At 41.9% G+C, this 19,205-nt stretch overlaps 2 protein-coding genes across 2 annotated transcripts; one reads left to right on the forward strand and one right to left on the reverse strand.

Moving 5' to 3' along the window:
* Nucleotides 1-728: 728 nt before the first annotated feature.
* LOC122026797 (LRR receptor-like serine/threonine-protein kinase RGI3) lies at nt 729-4,168 on the forward strand. Its single transcript, XM_042585511.1, has 2 exons — nt 729-3,525; nt 3,619-4,168. Exons 1-2 carry the CDS (start codon nt 729-731, stop codon nt 4,059-4,061), a joined length of 3,240 nt encoding a protein of 1,079 aa, XP_042441445.1. The 3' UTR covers nt 4,062-4,168.
* A 1,439-nt stretch (nt 4,169-5,607) lies between these two features.
* LOC122027873 (kinesin-like protein KIN-14F) lies at nt 5,608-15,666 on the reverse strand. Its single transcript, XM_042586889.1, has 17 exons — nt 15,438-15,666; nt 14,716-14,879; nt 14,340-14,483; nt 13,876-14,241; nt 11,933-12,001; nt 11,597-11,791; nt 10,932-11,013; nt 10,755-10,850; nt 10,495-10,671; nt 10,029-10,135; nt 9,226-9,404; nt 8,937-9,101; nt 7,892-8,145; nt 7,321-7,484; nt 7,065-7,244; nt 5,891-6,501; nt 5,608-5,819 (listed from the first exon to the last, which is right to left on the reverse strand). The coding sequence occupies exons 1-17, from the start codon at nt 15,550-15,552 to the stop codon at nt 5,702-5,704; spliced, it is 3,186 nt and encodes a 1,061-aa protein (XP_042442823.1). The 5' UTR covers nt 15,553-15,666; the 3' UTR covers nt 5,608-5,701.
* Between the last annotated feature and the right edge of the window lie 3,539 nt (nt 15,667-19,205).

Consider the following 19,205-nt stretch of genomic DNA (forward strand, 5'->3'; position numbering starts at 1 on the left):
ACGAATGGGAGAAATTTTTTTCTAAGAATATGAGTCTGCCAAAATTTAATCCGTATTACCCTCTCAAACTAATTGGGTACCCGTAGGAACATGGTCATTTCACCTTAGATAAGGCATAGAGTTGATAGAATCAAGCCCTATCATGTGACCTAGCCGCTGTCAGTCATTCTCCCTCATAATGCTCTGCATATATATTGATCACACAAACATCATGCCTGCCCCATGTTAATAATCTGCCACCTAATCTGTCCCCAAAATCTGTCTTTCTCTAAACACTGTTTTGATCCGGACACATTGTATTCTAGAGGATCAAAATGCACATAGGGAAGAAGAGGGAGAAAAATCTTAAAAGACTGAAAGCAACTGAGCTCACTAGCTAGCGAGAGAGAGGACCCAAAGGCATCATCTTGTTAGAATAAAGACAGTGATAAGAAACCCTCCCACTGCACATGCCTCTGAGTCTGATGTATAAAAAACTCACCTCCTTTGCCTAAATCTCTGGCATAGCTACTGCCATGGCCCATCTGTATCTATCCATCCTGCACTCAAGAACAACACTATCAGATGATATAAAAAAATTTGAAAGCTAGCATGTTCTTTGGATCCAGATCCTTTGCTTTTTTTCTGCTATAAACAAATCATGCACACTGCTGCTCCTTCTGACTCTGATTCCTACTCTTCTTCTTCTTCTTCTTCTTCTTTCTCAATTCCCCAATCCCAACATGTTCATGGGCTTGCCTTCCAACGTACGTACCTCTCTGATTCTTCTGTTTTCCGTCGCCTCTTGCTTCCTCTCTGGTCTCTCCGTCGACGAGCAGGGCCAGGCGCTGCTGTCGTGGAAGCGGGGCCTCGGCGGCGGCTCTGCGGATGCGCTCCGGTCTTGGGATCCTTCCGATGTTAATCCATGTGGGTGGGCGGGAGTCACCTGCGACTCGGGAATGCAAGTCGTCAGCCTCGTGCTCAAGTCGGTGGATCTCGGAGGCCCGTTGCCGGCCGGCTTCCGACCGCTCCGGTCGCTCAGCCAGCTGGTTCTCTCCGGCGCCAACCTCACCGGTCCGATCCCGGCGCAGTTCGGGGAGTACCGCGGACTCGTCTCCCTCGACCTCAGCAGGAACCAGCTCTCCGGCGAGATCCCGGCCGAGGTTTGCAGGCTGAGCAGGCTCCAGTCGCTCGCCCTGGATTCGAACTGGATCCAGGGTGGCATTCCTGACGACATCGGGAACCTCTCCAGCCTCCGGTATTTGGCTCTCTATGACAACTTCTTGAGCGGGAAGATACCGGCGAGCGTCGGGGAATTGGTGAAGTTGGAGGTTTTCCGGGCCGGAGGGAACAAGAACCTCAAAGGTTCGCTGCCGCCGGAGATCGGGAACTGCAGCGACTTGGTCATGTTAGGCCTGGCCGAAACCGGCATATCGGGGAAGCTTCCGGCCACAATCGGACTGCTGAAAAAGCTTCAGACGATTGCTATCTATACCTCTTTTCTATCGGGATCGATCCCGGAAGAGATCGGCAACTGCACTGAGCTAACCAATTTGTATCTGTACCAGAATTCGCTCTCCGGACCTATTCCTCCGCAGCTCGGCGAGCTTCCCCGTCTTCAGAGCTTGCTCCTGTGGCAGAACAACTTGGTGGGCTCAATCCCACCGGAGCTCAGCCGGTGCACGCAGTTAGTCCTCGTCGACCTGTCCGTGAACTATCTCACCGGAGATATCCCCCGGAGCTTCGGAAACTTAGTCAACCTGGAGCAGCTTCAGTTGAGTTCTAATCAGCTTACCGGAGCTGTGCCAAAGGAGATCTCCGACTGTGCCGCGCTCACTGATCTCCAGTTCGACAACAACCAGCTCTCCGGCGAGATCCAAATCGACTTCGCGAAGATGGAGAACCTCACTCTGTTCTATGCTTGGCAGAACAGGTTGACGGGGAGCATCCCGGTGGGCTTAGCTCAATGTCGGAATTTGCAATCGTTGGATCTCTCTTGCAACAACTTGACAGGGTCGATTCCCCGGGAGCTATTTGGGTTGCAGAACCTCACCAAGCTGCTTCTCCTTTCCAACGAATTGACCGGATTCGTGCCGATTGAAATCGGCAACTGCACCAATCTTTTGCGGCTTCGACTGAACCGCAACCGGCTCGCCGGCGCAATTCCGCCTGAGATTGGCAAGTTGAAGAGCCTTAATTTTCTTGACGTGAGCAGCAATATGCTCGTAGGTCCTATCCCGGCGGCAATATCTGGTTGCGATTCCCTCGAGTTCCTCGACCTCCACTCCAATGCTCTCACCGGAGGCTGGCCGGAGACCCTTCCGAAGATGCTACAATTCATAGACGTCTCTGATAACCGGCTCACCGGAGAGTTGAGCCCCAGTATTGGGTTGTTGCCGGAGCTGACGAAGCTCAATGTGGGGAGGAATCAACTCTCTGGTTTAATCCCGTCGCAGCTTGGTTCGTGCAGCAAGCTACAACTTCTAGACCTCGGTGATAACTCCTTCTCCGGTGGTATCCCGGACGAGGTAGGGGAGCTTCCGGCGCTTGAGATCGCTCTTAATCTGAGTTGCAACCGTCTCTCCGGCAACATCCCAAAGCAATTCTCTGCTCTCGGGAAGCTCGGCTGCCTCGACATGTCCCACAATGCGTTCTCCGGCGACCTCTCCACGCTCGCGGAGCTCCAGAATCTCGTCACGCTGAACGTCTCCTTCAACGCTTTCTCTGGCGAGTTGCCCGACTCGGCCTTCTTCAGAAAGCTCCCGCTCTCCGACCTTGAAGGCAACAGGGGATTGTTCATCGCCGACGGCGCAACGGCAGAAGGCCGGCAGGCGAACAGAGCCTCGACCTCTGTTCTGAAACTCGCCATGTTGGTCCTCCTCAGCGTCAGCGCTCTGCTGCTGCTGCTGACGGCTGTCTACGCGCTCCTGCGCTCGCGCATGGCGCCCGACGGAGAAGCCGCCACCGACGAGTGGGAGATTACGCTCTACCAAAAGCTCGACTTCTCGGTGGACGAAGTCGTCCGGTGCCTCAACTCAGCGAACGTGATCGGGACAGGGAGCTCCGGCGTGGTCTACAAGGTCGGGATCCCCAACGGAAACTCCCTAGCCGTCAAGAAGATGTGGTCGTCGTCGGAGATCGGAGCCTTCCGCAACGAGATCGCCGCCCTGAGCACGATAAGGCACAGGAACATCGTGCGCTTGCTCGGCTGGGGGGCGAACCAGAGCACCAAGCTCTTATTCTACGACTACTTGCCCAACGGAAGCCTGAGTGGGTTGCTCCACCGGAGCAGGAAGGCACCGGTGGAGTGGGAGACGAGATACGAGATCGTGCTCGGGCTGGCGCACGCAATCGCCTACCTCCACCATGACTGCGTGCCGCCCATCTTGCATGGCGACGTCAAGGCCATGAACGTGCTGTTGGGCTCGCGATTCGAGCCATATCTGGCAGACTTTGGCTTGGCCAGAGTGCTCGGTGCTGCTTCACACAAGTTGGAATTCAAGGCCTGTCCTCAGATTGCTGGTTCGTACGGATACATAGCTCCAGGTGAATCCCTGTTCTGTTTCAGTTACGAAAATTCGGATCAATTTTAGCTGCTGCTGCTTCAACTTCAACTTCAACTTCGTCTTTGTTCGACAGAGTACGCTTCGACGCAACGGATAACAGAGAAAAGCGACGTGTATAGCTACGGCGTGGTGTTGCTCGAGGTTCTGACAGGAATGCATCCGCTGGAGCCGTCGCTGCCCGGAGGAATGCACTTGGTCCAATGGGTCCGCGACCACTTGAGCCGCAAGGGCGACCCGGCCGACCTGCTCGACGCCAGGCTGCTCGGCCGGCCGGACTACGAAAGGCAAGAAATGCAGCAGGCAATCGCAATATCGGTTCTGTGCATCGGCCACCGGGCCGACGACCGGCCGATGATGAAGGACGTCGTCGCAATGCTGACGGAAATCCGGCACCCGGCAACCGACGAGCCGAAGATATCTGTTGTTGTTGCTGCAGCTGCTGCTTCTCCGGCGCATAAAGTGGGCCTGCAAGACTCGTCAACTTGCTCATTTGCAATGTCAGATTACTCTAGCTGAAGAGAATATATACTTGTATCCTGCTCGATTCCAAGTACATGTTAGTATTCCATTGGACACCAAACAATATATAGCCGGAGATTTACAGGAAATTAGCCGGAGATTTACAGGAAATTAGCTGAATCTAAATACTCTAATTAAATTCAACTCATAGTTAAGATGACCTGAGCAGATAATCTCAAGCTGCCAGCAGGGGCTGGTTTTTCTGACCTCAGAGTCTGAGCAATCAGATCGTCCGAGCAGACTGAAGGATAGATAGGCAGAGCGGGAGACCAGTCGGGCAGATCAGAAGGGCGAGTGACCGACCCAGCAAATGAAGAGTCTAACCGAGCGGACAAACAGAGCACCAGACCGAGGCCTGCGATCGACGCAGTTTCCTTGAAACAGATTCGTCCCACCTCCGGCTGTGCTTCGAGGTTTTCTCGGATCGTCTGTTTCCCAGGATACAACGGGAAGACTACGAACGCAACCAAGCACTGGTTGTTCGTGGCGAACTGAGAATGCACTTGAGTGCTATCACAAATAGTTTAGCCGAGCGGATGCACGACTGAGAGAAAAGAATCAGGGAACGAAGGTGGAGGAATTCTCTTGCTTTCGCTTTGCTTTCGTTCTTTTTTCTTCGCTTTGCTCAAGATCCAGCCTCCTTATATAGGAGCTTTCATCTTGCCTACAATAAATGATCAAATTATGATCATTTAATGCTGAGTTTAATTTCGTCATTAATGGGTTTAATGTCTTCATTAATGTCGAGACGTTACAGAATCACCATTAATGAGTTTAATGCCGCCATTAATGTCGAGACGTTACGGAATCAGCATTAATTTCACATTAATGCTTCCATTACATCCTTGAGCAAGATTCAAGTGGCTATATGTTGGTTCATTCTTTTGGGTAAATTTTACCTCAACCGGTCCGACATTCGACATGCACAAGTCGTGCTCGCGCACGAGTCAACTTTGGTTCGGTACAATTCGGGCCCTGGATTTGCACCCACCCTTGCGTACTCACGCGTGAGAGAGCTCTCCCCATGCATATATTTACAACGTCAATGCATGTGTCATAATATAAACCAACAATAAAGCCAAGAGACTTCTAATGTAGGACTAAACTCATGCACAATAGTCTCTTCATCTCCATCTCTTTATTCCATTCACATTTCCAACATCATTTCCGCTAGAAAGAACCATGTGAGGAGAAACAAACTGCAGTAAAATATAATTATGAAAACAACACAATAACCGAGGAGATGAGATATCTAAACTTTGAAGTATCACTTGACTAGTTAAAACTCTACGGAAGGAGCATTGGCAACATCAGTGTGTCACTCTCTCGCCAGCCTGCCATCCATGGCATTTTGCCTTTGGCCAAATGCTATAATGCAGGTCATTCATGACTCAGGCTCAAACCTTACGATTAATGCACAGCAATGGCGATTGGAGAGTAGAAAGTGATGATAAGGATTGAGAAATTGGATTTGTATCAAGTGAATGTTGATAGAATCCAAGCCAAAAACCCAACTGGTTTCTCTAGAATACAGTGTTGAAACTTAAAAGACGTGCAAATGCAAATTTTTTTTATTAAAATAATAAAAAATATCATTTAATGTTTACCTATGACCAACCACAAAATGGCAGGCACTTTTACAACGTGAATTTTCCACGAGGGAAATGTTTACTGCTACTCAGTTCAGGTGCCATTGGATTAAAGCGTTCCTTCACATTGTTTGCCTTCTTACCATTCGGTAGCAACTCCTCTGCCCTGAACCAGGCAAGTTTGATCTTTAGGCAAGTTATAGGAAAAATAAATGGCGTAGACAAAAAACAAGTTACCTTAGTTTAACACTCGGCGATATCCTCGGATTGTGCTGAACTTTCTTTAGTTTGTAATTACAATCATTCGGAGACTCGATAAGGAGGGTACAGACATTTTCTGTCTCCGAAGGTTCGCAGTTCTTCTGTGACAACATTGTTGTTGTGGTATCAGTATCAAACATCTGCAATTTGATTGATTCTTCTTGTTTCATCCTGGGCTTATTCTCAGTTGTGTTTCTTTGTATTTCTGCATGTCTGAACTGAACTCCCGGTTTGAATTGCTTGTCTGCTTGCTTGGGGCTGTCATTTCTCAGATTGCTAATCTCGTGTGGATCCCAGCACCGGCTTAAATTCTCATTTGCATTGGATTTGCTTGATGGTGTTTTCTCCATGAACTGCAATTTCAATGGCGTCCTCTCGCTGGGAGTTTCCGCCTTGGTCTTTCTCCTCATGAGGGGAGCGCGGTCAGCAGATATTGATCTTCTTATTTGAGGCGACTCGAACCTCAAATTTGTGGACTCACAGCTTTCGCCAGAAATGAAAAGAGGTTTTGCACCAACTTTTTTACTGGAGGATATCACAGAGGAGCAGAGGGGGTTTTGCTGTTTCACCGATGAGCAGCTTCTTGGCTGCAAAACAAAACCATCCAAAAAGAAATGCTGATATATCCATTTTTTTATTCTTTCACACAAAATGGACAGATGCATTATGTCTTTAAATATGCTTAAATTTTTGGCTGAAATTTTGAGTTTCTTAGAGAAACAAAACATCCTTTTCCATTCTGGGATAAAGCCACCTTTTGACTTACTAAGGCCTAAAATTCAATTGGTGACACAAAGAATTCTCGAGTCTACCTTAACTCTTAGATCAAGGTTTAATAAAAAAGAACGAGAACTAGCAATATATAAAACATACCATTCAAGATTCTGATAAATGAACCTGCAGCTTATTACTAAAAAAAAAGTAATAAACTTGGTCAACATTTTAAGCTCCTAGATAATAAGCAACAGCAGTCTGGGATTTAGTAAACCAATCAAGCTCATAGAGTTCTGTCTATTTCTTTTTTTTTGTGGTTCCGATAGATGGTTGTTTTCCTTATCATCATTTTTTTACAATGATTATAAACATGGCCAAATATAATATATCCATTTAAAGCACATGGTAAAGTCATTTTGGATCATTTTCAAGTTACCTCCAGTTTTTTAAATTCATGGTTTGATTGTTGACAATATTCAGGTCTTCTCTTCACGCTTAGCTCTAATGGTGATCTAATTTCTGTCTTTTGCACCTCAAAGCCAATACGACGTGTTTGAATTTTCAACTGCTTCAGCTCAGTCTCCTTGCTCTCAAGTGCCGTTCTTAATCTCGATATCTGAGAAAAGGTGTAACACTTTGCGACTAAAAAATATATAATATTTAAATCTAAAATGATCAAGACGAAAGACAACCTCTTCTTTGAGCTCTATAACTTGGCCAGCTTCCTTGTTAACCTGAGCTGCCCCAAGCTCAATCGATGCAACACGTTCAGCAAACTTGAGTGTGCTAATGGTTTCCCCAAATGCATTAGCTTCCGGGTTTACATGAACAAACATCAAGGTTTTGGCTTGACCACCTGCATGATAATTCCCATAAGTAATTCACTATGAGACCGTGATTCATTATACATAGATCATCATTCCCTTTGTTAGTGGTAACGGTCAATTAACAAATTTATTAACCAAAACACTATGGGGCATAGAGTTGAATATATTTGTAACAAATTAAGTTTCTATTGAATTGTCTTAGGAGAATGTTATGGACCCATATGTAATTATGTAGACAGTGAGGGTGTATTTTTAATGTCTAATTGTATTTTTAACACAGACATATATATAGATAGGCAGCAGGGGATACTTAGGTTATCTCATTGGGAACATATCCCCATCACTCCTACAAAGATACTTATCAAACTTAGGCATTAGAGACAAACAAATTAAACAACAAATGAAAAAGTATATAAAAATATATAAGCTTTTATACCTAGAGCATCTTGTAGAACTTGAGTGAGTTTGCTATTTCTGTATGGAACGTGGGAACTTTTCTGCGCAAGTGCTGAGATAACATCTCCAAGTGCAGATAATGACCGATTTATATATTGAGCTTCTTTTAATCTATCCCCAGTAGCTTCAGATTTGTCTACCCTCTCACTTCCAGCAAGATCAACCAGATGAAGACAGCCCTTTAGCTTTGCACCAGAAGCTGATTCCTTCCCTTGGATATGAATTGTCAAAACACTAAAACAAATAGAAATATAAAATGAGCATTCACAACTAAAATATTAATTAGAATAAAGGACTCTAGAAGATAATTCTGCAGCTTGACAGAATACGTGGGTCTTGTATCAACAACAAAGTATTTCCAGGAATGGTCCCTACCCAGCACATACAGCCCCCCTGTAGGACCAGTTATTATTATTATTACTACTGCTGCTGCTGCTTCTTTTTCTTCTACAACTACTATTGCTATTATTATATGAAGTAGGATGACAAAAATTAAAATCTGATGAAGCTGCTTTGAGTTTATATTTCTTCTAGGTTTAGAATGATTCTATATATTAAAGTTTACTTAACAACAGAGAAAGGCTTTTCCACAAGTCAAGCTGCTAGTCAAGTTGATATATATATGTGTGAAAAATCCATTAACTAAAATGTAGATCACCACATCCAAATATGTTGTATGTTGCAATTCTAACTTAACTTTTGCTGAAAAATAGCTCTCACTTATTAAGCTCTGCGGCATAAAAGGTTCTTTGAACAAATTCAAGGAATAAGCATTCTGATATGTTCAGACTTATCTTCCCATTTACAATCAAATACATGGTTAATTGTTCCTTTATTTCTTTAATTAGATTGGTTGAAGACAAGAAAAGATAACGATCTCACTATTTGGTCTTTGCAGCATATTCTTTAAGTTTGAATGTGTACATGGAACTCACCAACTATTTTCATTCTTTGAGTAAACACCATAATTAGAATAACAACTGCAAAACAAAATATTCATTTAGTTCTTTGTTAAAATAACATACCTGTGAGAGCGGCTGCTGCGATCATTGAGTGCAGTAGCCCCAACTGCACGGTTTCTCTGACCAACTTTCATCAATTCAAGAACATCTTGAGTACATGTAACAGCAACTAAACTTGCATCGGGAATATTGAGGCCATTTAATTGAGAGTAGTTCCGTATATCTAATGTTCGAATAGTTCAGGATTGTTTAACTAGGATAGGAAAAAAATTTGCTTACTTACTGTCTCCAGATAACTGACAGAATCTGAGCATAAAATTTCTCTAATGAAAAGGAAACACCTAAAGGATATCTTCTGTCAGAACCATCAGCCACTAAAAGATCCCTCACTTGTTCATTGTAAATTTCAATCATTTGAACGCTCAATTGATATGAGATAATACCTTGTCTTGACTGTGATATATGGAACAAGTCATCTAATGCTCGATAGTTTACACCCATTGTACTTTCTGACTTTATATCTGGACCACTCTGAGAAGCAAAAAATGAGCAATGTGAATTATACCTTTCAAGATAAGCGTGAAGAAGAATAGTATCTATGAAGGAGTTACCTCAAGCATACCAAGGTTAAAAGGAGTTTTTCTATCAAAATATATAATGAATGATGACATAATTAGAAAAGAAATCTTATTTTGCAAAATACAAAATAGCTTGTCTGTATAATCAAGTAATAGAACAACAACATCCAGCCACATATAAATGGTTACTGGTTGAATATTTAGAGAACCGAAGCAAACTTGCTGACCTCAATTAGCTCTAAATTCAAAAGAAATGGGTGTGAATTCAAAATCAAAATAATTGTCTAGAAACTCATACAAGGCAAAACGTACTTAAAAACATGATGAAAATTGTCTCATGGAAAATCATACATGTTTCTTCTTATTCTGTTAATGCATATGATCTGGTCTCGAGGAACAAAAATTGGAAACGATAAACACAACCAAGCAAGAAAAAGACCAATTTAATCTTCAAATGCTAGGATGCAAAAAATCATCTAAGTAGTTCAATAAGTCCATACTATATAATTGTGCTGGCAAGAATATTTATTGGCCGTAGCATAATAATTTTGCAATTTAACCATCCAGCAGAGCATACCATTGTGTATGTCTTCCCAGATCCTGTTTGTCCGTAGGCAAAAATACAAACATTATAACCATCAAGAACAGATCTGATCAATGGCTGAGTGTCAGCATAGATTTCCGCTGCCATAAATAAATAACCCAATTATCATTAGGCCAAATAGTTACCCATGACCTAGTCCAGCAAAAGGATATGATAAACAAACAGATAGAAGACGACTTTAAGTTTGAGCAATAAAAAAAATTAATATATGCATTTCCATTATGTTGATTCTAGCTAAAGCACTGCTTGTTTTCTTTCATCCAACAAATCTATTCTAAGAATTGACGGAAGAGTATGAAGAATTCAAAAATATGCAACAATACAATCATGTCATAAATAGAGCAAGATATTCATATATGCAATTTAATTGAGATAACTGGTATGCTCTATCTTAACCCTATTCCATTGTATAATAAATTTAATTTGAAAGTTTGCATACATTGAGTGGCATTTGCTCCAAAAGCTCTGTTGAAAGAGAAATTTTTCCTTGAATCTTTTCCCTGTTTACTAGGATCCATAATTATAACATTTCCATTTTCTCCAATATGCTCAACAACTGATCTTCTATCGGAGTGTTGTAGGAATGGCCTCACTCGGCAATAGACTCTAATGTTACCTGCAATAAGATCTATGGTTCATGGATTTGTGTATCTCTAAAAGCAAAAGATGCAAAATTATCTTATCGTAGTGGCCAATTACCTTTAAGATCTCGGACTTGATTGTAAAGCATCCTATTTTCTTCGAGCAATTTTAAATATGAAGAAGTGTTTGCTTTAAGACCTTGTATATTGCATTCTAGTCATGATACAAGAGAAGGAGATCAGTGCATTGGATATATCACTTTTCAAAATCTAAATTATTATCATGATTTCTTACCGAGATTTTCAAGGTCCTCTTTCCATTTCTTGTGTTTGCATTCAACCTCATCTTTCATTTTACCAAAAGAAACTTTCAACTTCTGAAAAATGTAATATAAAATTTAGTAACTAAAGAACTATCGAAACAAATTCTAGACTATATGGACAAAAAACAAGCTAGTGCCTCATATTTTTGTAATGTTCTATGAATTCAAAATGATAGGTTTGGCCAAGATGGTAACCATCAACAAGAATCTAAAAAGTGAATAAGATTTTCAGTAAATAGGGTGAATAAGATTCACAAAATAATCCTAATTGATAAGGAATCCTATAATTATCGCACTGAGAGAAGAAATAACTTATGAGGCAATTCAAATTTAACACACTTGTATTGACAGGTTTATAATCAAATTGGTACCATATACAAATTTGTTTAAAAATTTTTAATAATAAAAAGGTTCTGCATCCAATATGTGGTTAATTTACTTTTTTAATAATTCCATTTATTCTCACTACAAAGACATAATAATTGCTTAATACATGTTATTAAAAATGATTGTAACATCTAAAAAGTATTTGTCTCCATTGTCTTCGGCTTTTAAGAAATAAAAGGAAATTACATAGATGTATACAGAAGAATTCTTAAAGCAAAATCTGTAGGTGTTGTCTACTAATTAATTTTACCTCTAGATACTTTTGTTGATCATCAAGTTTGTCCTCTTTATCTTTACTTGGTCTACCAGACTGCAAGTACAACTTAGTCGAAAGAGATGAGCTGCCAATATTTTCAATGAGAAACTTTGAAACAACTTCTATCAAATGAGCTTTTGTCATGGTTCTTCTTTCACTCTTCATTTCCTTCCTCAATAGCAAGCCAAGCTAATGAATAAGTTCACAAAGACAATATACACATAAGAAAAAAAATATAGGGTAGAGCAAGGTAATTATACTCCTATTATTCAATAAGTTGTGACAGAATCAGAATTGTGTACTGAAGATATGCCATCTTCAATATACTACCTTATTTTTATGTGATATGAGATGAATATAAAACTCTTTGACAGCTTGGTCAAGCACCAAATCAATGAACTACAAAAATTTAAACCAAGTCATTAGTCCAAAGAGTTTAAGTTGCAAGAGAGGCAATAAATTGTAGCACAATTAATTTTTCAATTGACCAAACATTAGAAGAAAAACTGATCATTGGTATAGAGAAACACGATTTATATAATATCTATAAAAAACAGAAAAAAGATAAAATTGTTGAAATTTCTTGGTGTTACTATGCAAACAAGATACTAGTTATAGTTATTATATAATTATCAGTAACATGTTGTAGCCAACAACAAGCATAGCGCACAACTGTTGATAAACTTTCAAAATAGAAGAAACTGAGTAGAGAACTATACATAATTAATAACAACAATAACTAAGCATTATCCCACTAGGTAGGGTCGGCTAATACATACTTAATCGCAAAAATTAAATATACATTTCCACATTCGTACATGCTATTTCCATTATATTGCACATGCTTAAGAATAAACAACTTAGAGCACATTTCACGATTGCTTTAGTATTTAATTTAATTTGGAGTTGTAACTTAACATTTTAAAATTACTATAATGTATTTATTGGATAATGTGGAGTTTCAATTTAACCATAAATTGAATTTGAGATTTCAATTTTGTTCTCACTAGGTAGAGTCGGCTAATACATACTTAATCTCAAAAATTAAATATACATTCCCACATACATACATGTTATTTCCATTATAGTGCGCATGCTTAAGAATAAACAACTTAGAGCATATTTCACGATTGCTTTGGTATTTAATTTAATTTGAAGCTGTAATTTAACATTTTAAAATTACTATAATGTATTTATTGGGTAATGTGGAGTTTCAATTTAACCATAAATTGAATTTGAGATTTCAGTTTCGCCTATATATTAAAGAATTAAATTGGATTAGAACTGAGTCCAGTTATTTGGATTTAGGATTTAATTAAGCGCATTTGAGTCATGTGACTGCGACATGGTTAGAATGAAGTTAATCTTGGGGTTAGATTGAGTTTATTCTTTTGTTTTAATTTAAATATGTGGTTTTAAAAAAATGTGAGTTGGGTTTAATGGAACCAAAAGGATTTTTTTTTTATAAAAAAGAATATAAATTGAAATTCTATCTCTCAATTGCTATAGATCAAGAGAAGAAGCAAGTCCTCGCACAAGGATAGAGATGGGGATCGAACCTATTTGGAGGTGAAGGTTTCAAGTTAAAGGGGGCATGAGAGGGAAACTTGAGAGAAGGATAGTCATCTCCAGCTTTCTATGACACTCTATAGTTTAGTTTTGTATGGAAAATTGTGGCCAAATGAGGACAAACTAAGGATGTGCTTGGTTGGAGGGAATGGAAATGAGGAATGGGAAAGGGATTGAAAGTTAGTGTTTGGAATGTTAATATTTGGAATGGGAATGGTGGAGCCCACGGATTCAAACCCCTAAATATGGGATTTGGCCATTACCAAGTAAAATGGGGGGAATGGGAATGGTGGGGTCCACGGATTCAAAACTCTTCATTCCCATTCTTACTTCAATGAATCTCATTCCTAATCCCATTCTCTTCCACAAACCAAGCACCCCCTAATAGTTTATCACGTTAGGGAACTAATTGCGCACACACACACCATTTCAATGGGTGACCTTGAAGACTTTAATAAGTTTGAGTGAGAACAAGAGAGCCTTAAGTAAGGAACTGGTGAAAGAAATAGAACAACCTTGAACCATGGTACCAACAATGTCATTTTGGTCTTATCGAACCAATATTTACTTCTTTCTTTAACAAATAATTTATTGATAGCAATCAATCAAGAACAGTTAACAGTTTTGTAAAGGCAGTAGTGGATTTGATAATTATGGATGACCATAGAAATAATGTAGGCTTGTCAAATAGAAAGATATATTACCTTACCTACTTTTTCCTTCACAGGAAACTCTTCTGCATCACTACTTTCTGAAAATACAGCTTTTATAAGTTGGGTTCCAAATTGGTTAAAGATGATATCAAGGGCATCAGTTGATCTGGAGTCTTCTAAAGTAGCCTCAGTGGTTGAATGTAGAAATTCTGATAATTGTTGGTTATTTTGCAAGTTATAATCATCTACTGACTCGTCAGAACTTCCACTAAGAAGTGAGGAAGGGAGTCCTCGACTCATGTTTGTGATCTTAACAGTTCCACCATACCTCCACACACCAACTCCACCAGCTAGCTTCCATTCATGATATCCTTGGAGGCAAAGAATACAATCAACGACCTTGGCTGATGATCCACCCTGCGGATAAATGCCAATAAAAAAACAATCCTGTTAGTGTTATACAGCCGGCTCACCTTTGGTTCTTTCATATCTAGTTCAGTTCCCATCAAACAGACCTTTTCTAAATCCGATGCTTCAAAGGTCAGCAGCTTCATGCTCCTAACCTCGACAAGAAAGTTCCTCATATTTTCAAAATATTGAATCGCAGATTGAGCTGCTCCATCTATTGACTGGACAGTAATAACTGGATTCTCTACAACCTTCACCGACCCAAAGAATGCATTATTTACAAACTTATGAGACATTAAATAGAAATCTATGTGCAAACAAAATCCAGCATATTCCATCACGGGAAAATGATATATCAGTGACCAGTATCATCATTCTGATGGTGTTGCCAGGGAAAATAGAACCAGTGCATTTCTGGTTTTAGATAACTAATTCATGGCAACAGAAAAAGCGAGTTTGATAAAGACAAGGGTAGAGGAAAACCTTCGGCACAGCGCCTGGATTTACTAGGTTGAGGACGTTGCACAGTATCAGTCCATTGCGCAGAGACAGGCAGAATTCCTCCTCCGTCGGCTCTTTCGGCAGGGTTTCGGCTGCTACCTGATCCATTTGCCTCAGCCATTCTGCCGCTTGGTACCTTCTTGAAGCTAATGTTGATTAAAAAAGAAAGATAAATTTGCAATTAATACAAGGTTTAAAGAAAATAGCATACACACACACTTATTGATGCAATCTTTTGTATACATGCAAGGCTATACTATCTTCTTTTGTGATAACCCAACCAATTACTTCGGCAATAACATATAACAGTGTGAAAAAATTAAATTCAACAGATCTATTAGCTTATAATGTTACAATATCAATACAGCAAATCTAGAATCATTATCAATTTTACAAAGTAGCACAATTATTTTTCATTGGTTACTTGGGAAGAAAAGAAATGTACAATTGCTTGTCTGCATCCATCTCCACGCCTAGAATGTAGATTCATAGAAAGACGAAACTAAATGTTGGAGGAAAGGGCAGATCTGCACAGGTATACTTTTGTGAGAACTGACAACTACTTTTAGACGAGTGTCAATTACTTGTCATCAAAGATCGCTAACAATAGAACTGTTTCTCTGACGAATCAAAGAAGGGGGCAAAGAGCACGATGAACTGCGATCATTGAAAATCACCGAGAGAAGGAAAGGTCTAGAACCCACCAGCTTCTTCAGCTTTCCTGAGAGCGAGCTCGTCGCTGATGCTTTGATCAACTCGGAGCTCCTTCAGCGCTAGGCCTCCTCTCAATCCTAAAATCTTTCCGGAAGAAGAAGCCATAGTGATCGATGCTCCCCCGAATGCTCACCAATCCCCCTTGCAAGCAAAGCAATGGAGATCGAGAGAGAGAGAGAGAGAGACAGAGGCCGGAGTTCTCGTGTGACGTGCGGGGGAGGCGCATTTGAAATGGCAACGGTGGGCTTGTTTAATGGGAAGGGCGATGCGATGGGTCGGTGGTTAGCCGAGTTCTCATCTCCTCTCGCTCAAGAACACCAAGCAGCATTTGGAACAAATAGAAATTCAACACGCTTGCAACCACTGTCATCTTTTCTCGACCCAAGTATGTGATCCCTGATCGGTGTCGTGGGTGTAAGATGGGGAAGCAGCAGCTCCGTTTCGAAGTCAAAGCGAACGGTGGGGGCCACGCGTCGGTCCTCGGTCTTTCGAATGGGAATTAGTTGGCGATCTGGCGGGCTCGTGAGTTTGAAATGGCCGACCGTTGGCGATCGGCATCTGACGCTCAGACCATGCTATCTCTGTGTAGTTGTCGAGCAACAAAATGAATTTTATAATTGTTTTTTCTTTTTTAGATTTTCAGTGTTTGTTTGATATGATATGTGCACGTTAGAATAATTAAAATTATTACATATAGCATATTCTAAGACTAAATTACAGGGGATATTTTAATATGAATTATTAGTAAAGTCAAGTTAACACAGTAGATATTTATATATAATTATTTTAATAGATCTCTTGATCATTTTTAACATGTATAAAATATTTTATTAGATATTTCTCTTTTATATAAGAGTCATTGTATTAACGATAAAATGTCTCTATAATTTATTTATTTATATTTAATTAGAGGATAAAAATATAGAGTCATATTTATATTCGACGAGGCCTGAAGTGCATATTAAAAGATGACATTTTTACTACAATAAATAATGATAAAGTTCAGTTTACAAATAATATATACTAAATACATAAATAAACTAAAAATAATATATTATTATAAATACTAGTTGTCTAGTTATTTAAAAAGTAAAAATATTTATAAAATCTGAATAATTTAATTGTCAGACTATTTGTTTCTCAATCTATAACATTGATAATTCATTTAGTGTATCCCGCAACACTGAGACCAATGTGGTGGCTACAGGTAGTAGTAAGGCGACAAGTAGTAACCACCATGCAGTAACCACCATGCAAAGCGACTGGGGTAGCATGCGACAGCTACTGCGCCGCGCAACTAGGTCACATGAGCAAAGGCTAACCATCCGCCCATGTTGCGTGAGATAGCCACTACGAGAATCGACGCTGATGTGGATATGGTGTAGGGTAGAGGGGGAAATTGGGGGAAAAGTGAGGGGCAATATTGTCCTTTTACTGTTTAGGGCATAAGTGATGGGGGCGGTGATTTTTGAGGGGTGTGGCTTTTTCCGCCGCCAGAACGGTACCTCCTTCCTCTCTCTCAAGTTCTTCGCCGGTGCCAATGTCGGCCGTCGGCCGCCACCTCCTCTCCTCTGTCTCTCTTTCTTCCGAAAATAAACCACATCTCCAGCTTGAAGGAGGTTTTGAGGTAGCGTTTCCTTCTCCACCGCCGATGCCATCTCTCCCGAACGACCCTCGACAGCAACCGAGGAGCGAGGCCGTCGGACTCTCCTTCTTCTTCTCTCTGTCTACACGCTAGAGCCCTCCTCTTCCTCATCTCCTCCCCCTCGTACAACCTCAACCGCGCCGATACCGCCATCTCCATCGTCACCTCACCTCACAGCTCATCCTCCACTGGGCGCTGTTGTGAGCCACCTCCACGCCTGCCGTCTCCCTCTCTCCCTAGCGATGGCCAACGCGCCCAGCGGCGGAGCGCCGTTCCCCACCTCACTTTCCACGCATGACAGCCCCTTCGCCGGCAACTTCCATACATGGCAGCCCTTTCGCGCCGGCAGCTTCCATACGCAGCAGCCCTGCTCGCGCGACAGTCACCGGGCACCGCGGCCCGGCTTGCCGACGCCTTCACGCGTTGTAGCCTCCCTGACCAGCAGCAACCGTCGCCCAATCCAGGGCTTCGCTGGCGGCACAGCTGTTGTCATGCTCCGATCCGTACTGCCGTACAGTTTCGACGCCGATCCGGTATTCGATCCACGCCATTGTGCGCCTTCGGCACTGATTGGGGCCTTCGAACCATCGTCATATTTCATCCCTCGTGCGGCTGTTATACTTCGACTTGTGGGCTTATGTTGTATTCTGATATGTGTACTGATGCTATTATTTACCGGCCTGTGTGCCGATATCGTGTCCTGGCCTACGAGTCAACCACGTGTCCCGGTTCATGTGTTGATCTTGTGTCTCGGCCTGCCTGCTGATCTGGTGTCCCGGCCTACGTGTCGGTCTTGTGTCCCGGCCTGCGCGCCGCTCTTGTGTCCCGACCTGCGCGCCGCTCTTGTGTCCCGGCCTGCGTGCCGATCTTGTGTCTCGGCCTGTGTGGCGGTCTTGTGTCCCGGCTTGCGCGCTGATCTCCTTTCCCGGCCTGCGTGCCGATATCAGTTCCCGATCTGCGTACCGGTATCTTATCCCGGTCTGCGTACCGATCTCGTATCCCGGTCTGCGTGTCAGAATTATCTCCCGAAATGCAGTGTGTCTTCCGGGTTCGTGCTGCGTGCAGCTCCTCGTCGTCAGATCCAGCTCTCCAGCCTGAGCGGAGTCATCTATTCTTCCGGGTCGCGATAACTCGAGCCGCGTCCCATCCGAGGGCGCCCCCCTGGGCCAGGGTACGTTCTCCGTTCATATTCTATGCATATTTCATTATTTTATGGCTTAGTCTTGTACTCATATATTCGTTGGATCCGCCTCGAGATTCAGGGTACCAGGGGCCGGGTCAACCCGGTCACTGGCTGCAGGTAGCGTTGACCAGAGGACATCTGAAGACTTGGTCAACACGGGAGTCATCTCAGCACACCCCCCTCCGGGAAGTCGCGACTCAGTCAACATTTCATCCACCTCACCCGACGGTCCGTCTGACGCAGCTTCCGGACCGGATCAGACGCGATTAAGTCTCACAAACTATCGTTGTTGCATAATTAGGATACAATTGGTATTGTGTATTGCAAGACGAAGAAGATGGTCAAAGAAGAAGATTAGAATTATCTATTATTCAGTGAATTCATGCATTGGTAGAAAAGAATGCTAGAGAATATATCACATGCAAAAAAGAGCAACATCGGAGAAGAAATTGCATTCAAAGAAGAGTCATGCATTGGTGCGTGCCTCGAAGCTGTGAGAATAGGTTTAGCGGTTATTTAGGGTCCATGCCTCTCATTTTGTTTTAGGTGTAATTAAAAAAAAATGGATCCTTCATTTAGCCGGGCCCTGAGACGATTGCCTCTCTAGCCTCATGGAAGTTATGGCCCTGTGAAGATACTAGACCATCTACGTGACGGTCATCACCTTTTATTCTAATTAATAAAGTCAAGCCCCGGGTAATGTTATAGCGGTTAGACTTTTCAAGTGTTTAACTAAGCATCTAAGGATCGAATATAAACTGTAGCGCACTGTAAGGATTTTCTAATGGAACGATAGATCTAAAAATATTAGTTGCTTAGATGGGTCTCCGTGAGTATTTTTTAATTTACCTGATCATCGATGAAAAATTTTTATCCTACTGAATTAATCATCCTTAAAATTAGTTGGTTCAAAAAATTAAATATGTAAAT

This window comes from Zingiber officinale, chromosome 10A, assembly GCF_018446385.1.
Source record: "Zingiber officinale cultivar Zhangliang chromosome 10A, Zo_v1.1, whole genome shotgun sequence".
Classification (NCBI taxonomy): domain Eukaryota; kingdom Viridiplantae; phylum Streptophyta; class Magnoliopsida; order Zingiberales; family Zingiberaceae; genus Zingiber; species Zingiber officinale.